At 40.7% G+C, this 8,899-nt stretch overlaps 1 protein-coding gene across 18 annotated transcripts in view; it reads right to left on the reverse strand.

Annotated features, from left to right (window-relative positions):
* Positions 1 to 8,899, reverse strand: part of LOC116672840 (ELKS/Rab6-interacting/CAST family member 1) — a 119,260-nt gene that overhangs the window by 101,933 nt on the left and 8,428 nt on the right. For all 18 annotated transcript variants that reach the window (XR_004327657.1, XR_004327656.1, XR_004327655.1 and 15 more), the window contains exons 2-4: positions 5,533 to 6,389; positions 3,915 to 3,992; positions 3,478 to 3,633 (exon numbers count right to left, since the gene is read on the reverse strand). Coding sequence is in view for 13 of the 18 variants with exons in the window: in XM_032504765.1 (XP_032360656.1) it covers positions 3,478 to 3,633; positions 3,915 to 3,992; positions 5,533 to 6,033 (735 nt within the window). In the remaining 5 variants the exon portion in view is untranslated. The remainder of the gene's footprint in view (positions 1 to 3,477; positions 3,634 to 3,914; positions 3,993 to 5,532; positions 6,390 to 8,899) is intronic.

The following is an 8,899-nucleotide window of genomic DNA, read 5'->3' on the forward strand; positions in this document are numbered from 1 at the left end:
TTATTTTATGTATGTCTTATTAGATCATGTTTATATATCACAAACACATGAGATATAGACTATGTACTGTACACATATATATACATATATACATACATATACATATGTATGTAAACATGTACATATGTAGTCCTCTCACTCTCTCTCACCGGTTTTGACGTCAAATAGCTCGCCTGGAGTACAGTAGATGATAGATTGCAACTAGCAGCCCCAAAAACAGACTGAGTGGTTATTGTTCAGCTGGTTTGAGTCAGTGTTGGAGTGTTGGGACAAACCAAGTAGAACAGAGAGCGAGAAGCACACTGGTGATATTCATGAGTGTTAACTGTTACTTTCCTTCTGCTTGAGGGTGTATATTTATTAAATGCAAACTGCCCACCATAGTAAGGAGTGCAGAGGATAGGAGGGAAAAAGAGAAAGAAGGTGTGTGTGTTTTTGTCTAAGAAAGAAATAAACTATCACAGAGAAGAAGAAAAAATAAAGCTTTCATTTAGCATTCCAGACATTCCTTAATTTTTTTTCTTTTTTCTGTGCTTTTCTTTCTTTCTGCATGAAACATTATACTTACCTGCTGTGATCAAAGAGGTGGAACACATTGGGTGGACACATGTACACGCACAATTAAAACCAAAGCAAGGCAGTGCACTAAATGTGACAAAGCAGACAGACAACACTGACTTGCAAAACTGCTTCACAGGCCCAGATGGAGAGTCAAGAGAGGAAAGAGAAGGACAGGGGGCTGTGATAGAGAGGGGGAGTCTGAAAGTGGGAGTGAAATGGTGAGACGGAGAAGAGAGACCCGTGAGAAAGCGATGGAGTGTGTGGTGACGATGTGTAGACGCCGTGCTAAGAGAAAATTAGTGGATGTGGGAAGAGAGACAAGAGAAAGCCACTGGCAGTATAGAGGGGGAGAATGATCATTTAAATCTCAGTGGGGAAGGAACAAAACGAGCCTCCCATCTAATCTGACTGAGAAATTACAATGTTTTGGGTTTTTTTCCAACTTTTCTGCAGATAGAAAGTAATTATGCAAAACAAAACCTAAACTTTCTCCCAAACAGCTGTGAGCAAGCACGCCATACTAACATTGAGCCTCTTCCCTCTTGTCACTTTGGTATCTTTTAGTAAGAAAAGACACACACACACACACACACACACACACACACACACACACACACACCACAACACACACACAGGATTATAAACATGCTAAATTTCCTGATGTCACATCACACAGAATTTTTGTATTTAATGCGCTCGCTGCCTTAACAAGCGACCAATCTGCTCAATTCAACCTTAGAGCTGCACTAACTAGAATGATAGCTACGTATTGTAACTCCAGATTCTATGAGTACTGGCTGAAGAAAATGCTGATGTTGGGAGCAGAGCAACGATTCCTCTCCTGTAATATACAGTATTAGCAGACGTAGTTGAGGCCTGTGCCAAGCGCAAGGGCGGGAAATCTTCACAACTGTGCATGCGCGAAAGAATTAACCCAATAGCGTATACAAAATAGAATCTGGAGTTACAATACATAACGACGTATTTCTCCTATAATTATACATGACACAGTAAAGCAGCAAATCTTAAATGGATAAATGATAAATTTTGTGTAATCGTTGTTGTTTCATCGAATATCGAATATCACACCAAATAATTTTTATTATATTTTTTTTATCAAAGAGACATTTTTAAGAATGGCAATGTTGCAATTTATTATATGGTGACACTTTGTAAAAAATACAATTGAAGAGGAATTATGCAGTGGGTGTGCAGACAGAAGGAGAGGAAGAGATAAAGGCAGAGGCAGGCGGAAGAGAGGTGAAGATAGTGGGCCGAGCGTGAAGGAGGAGGTGAATAAGTGAGGAAGCGTGGAGGAAAGAAGGGAGCAGGAGGAAAGGACAAAGGTAGAAATGAAACAGCATTCCTTGCAAGGCGTGACCCAGAGTGTGTGTGTGTTGTGTGTGTTGTGTGTTTGTGTGTGTTGTGTGTGGTGTGTGGGGTGTGTTGTGTTTGTGGTTGGGTGTGTGTGTGTGTGTGTGTGTGTGCACATATCCCAAAATTACTGGGAGGTAACTTAATTTGATTTCTAACACAAAGATGATGGTAAAGAAAGAGAGAGAAGGTAAGGTAGGGGGGGGAGGAAAGTAAGAGCTGACTCACTGTGAAGACAGAAATAGAAGCAGAGAACAAGAATGAGTAAGAAGAGAAGAAAAAAAGGAGTGAGTGGACAGAGAAAAGCCAGAGACAAGAAACTTAAGGAAAGTGATAATGAGAGCAGGAAAAGAAAAGGATGCCTTGGGTTATAATAGTTTCATTTGTCTGAATGAGATAAATGGAATTAAAGTGAAAGATAGAATACATATTTCCAAACATCAGAGATCAGAAAGTATTCCTACATGTCTCAACGTGCGTATTCACTCACTTTAACGGCACACATACATAACCAAAGAGAAATGTGTGTAAGTGTGAAGGTGACTGAGGAGTTTTCTAGTGTGGCATGATAGATTGATCAATGTATCATCTGTTCCTTTGTTCTCTCACACACGCCGTCACTTTAAATAAGTGTGCACTCACAAGACACACACATACGACTTTATGGATGAAGATTTATGGATGCGCACACACTCGTGCATACTGCACATGTTCACGAGCACGCAACAAACTGGCTGTAAATCTTCTAGGAGAGTGATTTAATATCTTGTAATGTAATGTAATTTCGCCAACCTGAAGTCCTTTCCCACAATTTCAACGTACAATTTGTCTTGGGAGTCAAAGCCCCATCAACAGCAACATCAAAGGCCCAAATATTTTCAAATGCACACACATGCAAGGATAAAAGCACCTGTTAATGACGGAAAAGTAGCGAGGACCGAGCACTTTCAGCACAAGATGACAGCGTGTGAAATGAGTCACTGCGAGGCAGCGAGTGTGTATGTGTGCAGTTCATGTCTGGTATAATATTACGGCCTCCTGCCAGATTAGCTGTGCTTCCGTCTTATCCAGATGGCTTCAGAACCAACAGACAGCTGGGAGTCCCCAAACACCAGGCAGCCCTGCTTCATCCGTTTACCCATCTTCAAGGCCGCCTTACAGCAGTGAGACAAATCCACCGCAACAATCCACAATATTATCAGGACTTACTCCCCTTTGTGCCTGTCCATAAATGTTACCATTAACCGAGTAGAAAAACTATATCACAGATGGATAAACCAAAGCTGAAACCAAAATCCACAGAGCTTGGGCTAAATATAATTTTATAAAAATATAACTTGGATTTCCTAAATTCCCAGATCCTGGATTAGCTGTGATGACGATGAAATTAACCCAACCCTGGTCAGGATATTGTTCACAATCCTTTCATCTCTGTTCATTTGTTACTGGGTTTTGACTCCGAGCAACAAGCAAAAACAGCAATTCATTTTGTCCCACAGCAACACACACACAGTTGCACACACGCAGATGCCTCTTTCCTACCTGCGTTTCCTCCTGCACCACTCTGTACTGTTCCTTCCACAGGGCAATCTTTGTTGCTTCGTCCTTCCTCAGCGCCCTCTCCTTCTTCAGCTCTGGACTCCAAAACGTCTTAATAGAGTTCATAGAGGAGCTCAGCTTGGACTCTTTATTCTCCAACTAAAAGAAATTAACGTCAAACATTGGGACTTTATTTTGATCAATGTTGGGACATTAAAAATCTTTGATCATTGATTACAGATCCACTTACCTCCTAATTTTATTTATTCAATTCAGTGGCTTTTAGTTTAAACTTATAATTTTTTGTTTTACATGTATATGTACAACGGCGTAATTCCCAGAGAAACATAAGTAAACAAACAGCTATATATGATACCATAAATTATAAAATAAAAAATGGATGTGAGCAAGGGTGTGTGTGTGTATTTGCATGCCCTTACTTCTCTACGTAGTAGTTCATTCTCTCTCAGCACTTCTCTTAACTGTGTCTGCAGGTCTGACATGGCACCGTCTCTCACCTTGTAACAAACACAAACACATACAGCATGAATATAAAATGTTAGATATGAGCAATAGCATAATTTTTGTCTCTTTCTTAGATTATAAACATTTTGTCTATTTCCAGCTGTCACTTCTACAGTAATGGCCCAGAACAACCAAATTAAATGTGAAGTACTCCCTCTGAAAGCCACTGCTGGTGCTGCAAAGTCTACCATACGCAAATATGACAAATCAAATATGGAAAGAAAGGTTCAAATATTGTAATAATGTTGTATTGTAATTATGTAAAGTATTGTAACAAACTGCTTTAGTTTTGAAAAAAACAAACATTTTTGGGCATTTAGCTGACGCTTGTGCTCAGAGCGTATTTTAGTTTACTGCAAGTGAAAGGTGAAATACTTTAGGGTTATATTTTTTAGATTGTCAACATTAGACTACAAATAAGATTACATTATGCATGGGATGAATGTAATAAATAGAGGACAGCTAGCCAAAGAAATAACAGTTAAGGAGAGATGAAGAAATGTTTTTTGTTTAGGAAATAATTAGAAATATATGGTGGAGTCCTGTGAAAGGGGAGGGAGATACATCTTGGAGAGATGAGCTCTCAGATTATGAGTAATGTTGCAGAGGGAGTGGGAGGACAGTCCTTAGTCTATTTCACCATACTGTATGAATACCCACACAGCTCTTATATTTAGTTGAAAAGTGACTTAAGAAGAACGTATTAACCTTAAATAGTAACCTAAATGTTGCCAAAGCACCTTAAACAACTCCCCCCTACTACTGTACATTGAACAGGAGAATAATTCATTTGTGACAAAACAATGTTTGCTAAACGCAATTGATTTTATCTTTTAATATTTCTTCGCTCAAAGGCGAGACAAAGATTATCTATATCCTAAATTAATTGTATCCACACATTCCTTATAGGTTTATTTCTAAACTTCATTTGAGATTAACTATTTTAGAACATGTGCGAGACTATTTCTTGGCTAGGAGCAGTGACTTCTTAGTCTTGTAGTCCTCATCAAGTTTCCAGGCAATCAGTGGAGACTTAGGGAAGTCACTGCTTCAGTCCAAAAAATAATCCGGCACTGTAATGAGCATAAACTCCCAACCAGTTGTTTAATACACTTTGGATTTTGTACAGATAAGACAAACAAGATATAACTGAATGAGTGCTTCTTAGAGGGGCTGGTGGACTCCAGCTTCATTTTAAAAGGACAGATATGGTAATGGTGTAGCTCTTCTGATAAAAACACTCAGCAAGAAAGCATATAAGCATATTTTCTAAAACTATTTCTTTAATGCTATTTTAATCTGGGCACATTTCCGATACAGAATCTCCAAGTTATTTTGTGTTTTAGTGTTCACACAACACAGCAGCTTAAAAAATGTTAATTTTGTAACATTAGTTTCTTTCAATTCTAACAAACGTTTTGGCCATAAAGACAAATATTACACTGGCCAAACACAAAGGGACCAAATTTAGAATTGTGTTCAGTTCTTAAATTGCTGACTTCAATAAAAAAAGAAAAAATTGCAAGGCCTCACCTGTCTCATGGAGTGTGGCACAGTGGCCGCCTGTGAAAGCTGGTTTTGCAGCTCCCCCCCAAATGCTATTGCATCACTATGCATTGCACCCCCTCCCCCTCCCCCTCCAGTGTTTATATTAGGACTGCTCCCCATGATGGCCGCCCTGACCCCATAGGGGACCCTGGCCCCAGCCCTGCCCAGGGTCATGGTGCTTTTGGGCAGCGAGGGGTTCAGCCCGCTGCCCACGCTCCCAACGCCAATCGAGTCATCAACTGTGTCAGTGAAGTACATAGGACCGCCTGTAGCGTAGGCAGCATTTAGAGACTGAATGTTCTCCATAGACAGGGTTTTACAGGAGCCAGTGAGTCCACTGGTGGAGCTGCTGCTGCTGTTTCGTCTGTGTCCAAGGCGTGGAGAGCGAGGGAGGCGCGGGGAGCGCCCGGGGCTCCCAGACACTGACCCGTTACCATTGGATCCAACAACATCCAGCTTTGAGACGGAACGGGAGCTACCGTACATGGTAAGGGTTGTAATGCTGTGTTTACTGTAGAGACGAAATAGTGACTGGTTCAAATGATTAATTAAGCAAATCAAAAATATATGCTCAAAATTACACAAAAAATGTAAACTGGTTGTCCCAAAAAAATCTGAAATACTAAAGTGAACAGCTGAAACAAAAAAACTCCCGTCCCTATTCTACAGAAGTCCTTCTTGACTTGAAATATCCTGATGCAGTGTTGACATAGCTGTGATCAAGGCCTTTCTAACACCCGTGCTGTAATCAATGGGCTTTGTTAGAAAAGCAGGAATCAATAAGGCATCCCTTTAGGTTAAGGCGGCAACTAAATCCACAAGGCCTGGGATGATGGGATCACCTAAAAAGAAAAAGGAGACAGAGACAAAGACTTAGTGATCAGAGAAACAAAGATATACTGCACTTAAGGTACAAAGGAATACACTGGGTTTTTATTAATCTTGTCTTGAGACTGGTTTTATCTCTTTTACAGTATTTAGTTGCAATGCAAACAGTAGGTTAAATAAACAAGCATACTGGCCAAAATGCCAGTATGTTACATACTAAGTTACATGTACTGTAGCCTCATTTCATAAGTCACTGACATGTCCATGGTAAAAAATGGCAAGGAACTAGACTGGGCTCTGGCTGCAATGCTTACTATGAAAAAAAAAATCTAAATTTGAATTTGATGATGGTGCCAGATGACAAGTTAGGGGGTTCAGAGAGACTATGAATGTCTCCTTTAAATTGCTTGATCATCAATAATAGTTGTCCATCTAGTAGTTGTCAAGACATTCTACTACAAGTGTCAACCTGCTGATGATGCTAGACAAAAAGTCAAACCACCAAAGTACCTTGGCTTCATACTCTGGGGAACATGAATGTTTGTACCAAAACATTTGCAAATCCATCGTGTAAATGTATTGATGTTTCACCCTGCTTGTTGCGCTGAATTAAAAGGCAAAGGATCAACCAAGTCTGACCTCTCCAATAATCCAATAATGTCTCATCAAAAATGCCCGGAAACTCCTTTTTCTGCCACCACATTTGTACACATATACACACAGTAAGTGAGAGATATGTGCAGCTGATATGCTCAGTCCACAGACTACAGTCAAAAACTTTGGCTTTATCCTCAAACTCTGCTACAGGCACAAACATCAGCTAATGTGTCGGCTCATATGATCACACAGGCCGCTTTGTCTCTTTGCCACCCGTTACACCTTCTTATGATCACACAATGTCCTGATACTTCTGGGCATCACATCAAAGTTACTGTCCTGCAGCTGTAAAAAGCTGTGTGATAGCAGATAACGTTCAATCAGCTGATCTAACATTCATAAAGGCAAATAATTAGTTTCCCTCCTGGATGAATTACATCTACTGAAATAGATTAAGCCATGGTTTTTAGTCAATTAAATATTGTTATTATTTCATTTTATTCTGCAATAACACCAATATTCAACACCATCCAGCCTCAGCTACTTGGTGAGAAGCTGCGGGTGATGGGTGTCGGTGGTCCATAGTCTCCTGGATCACATGACTACCTGACAGACAGACCACAGTCGTCGCCGGACCGTGTTCTGTCTGATGTGGTGGTGAGTGGGACGGGGGCCCCACAGGGGACTGTGCTGTCTCCTTTCCTGTTCACCTTATACCCTCAGCTTCCAGTACAACTCAGAGTCATGTCACCTACAGAAGTTTTCTGAGACTCGCAGTTGTTGGGTGTATAAGGGATGGACAGGAGGGGGAGTACAGGGCACTGGTGGGTGACTTTGTGGAGTGGTCTGGTAAGAACCACCTGTGCTGAACGGGATAAGACCAGAGAGATGGTGATCGACTTCAGGAGGAAGGGAACGGCTCCGCAGCCCCTATGCATTCTGGGAAGTGGACGTAGACATGGTGGAGGATTACAGATACCTGGGTGTCAACATCGACAGCAGGCTGAACTGGAAGGTCAACAGCACTGCTGTTTACAAGAAGGGATGAGCAGACATCTATTTCCTGAGGAAGGAGATCCTTCAACGTGTGCAGCAGGAGTTGGAGACTTCTACCAGTCTGTTGTGGCCAGTGCTCTGTTTCCTCCGTCATCTGCTGGGGCAGCAGCATCGGAGCCAGCGATACAAACAGACTGAACAAACTGATCAGGAAGGCTGGCTCCGTGATCGGCTGCAAAAAGGACATTTGAAGCTGTGGTGGAGAGGAGGTCGCTGAACAAACTGTTATCATCATGGATAACCCTGACCACCCTCTCCACCCCACACGTGGCAACAGAGGAGCAGCTTCTCAAAGAGGCTCCGACAGTTTAAATGCCGCACGGACCGACAGGAAATATATCCACCTCAGACAATAAAACTTTCACACGTCATCCCTGGGGGGTAGATGAGACTCGTGAGCACACAATACTACAAAAGGGCAACCGGCACGACTGGGTCATATTTACAAAAGCTGCACATTTTTGTTTTGTTTTTTTCCCATCTTGATATACTTAAATATTTGTTCTTACATTCTATATTTTTATTCTTAATTTGTTATTATAATATAATTTCATGTATTTGTATGTATGTATATTTGTGTGCTGCTGTAACACTGTAAGTTCCCATTTTTTTGGGATCAATAAATATCTATCTATCTATCTATCTATCTAATTTGGGAAGAAAACATTAATACAAAAATACAAAAAGCTGTCTTATTCCTATTAATCACACTGGTGTATCACACTAGATCTACGTACATTATACGGGCTAAATTATTAATTGGATGGACAATAGATGTCAAAACTGTAAAACTGCTGTTTCAAATAAAGCAAAAACAGCATACCATGAAATAGTTTAGTCATGCTTTTATAGTGTGTGTGTGTGTGTGTGT

This window comes from Etheostoma spectabile, chromosome 23, assembly GCF_008692095.1.
Source record: "Etheostoma spectabile isolate EspeVRDwgs_2016 chromosome 23, UIUC_Espe_1.0, whole genome shotgun sequence".
In the NCBI taxonomy this organism is placed as follows: Eukaryota; Metazoa; Chordata; class Actinopteri; order Perciformes; family Percidae; genus Etheostoma; species Etheostoma spectabile.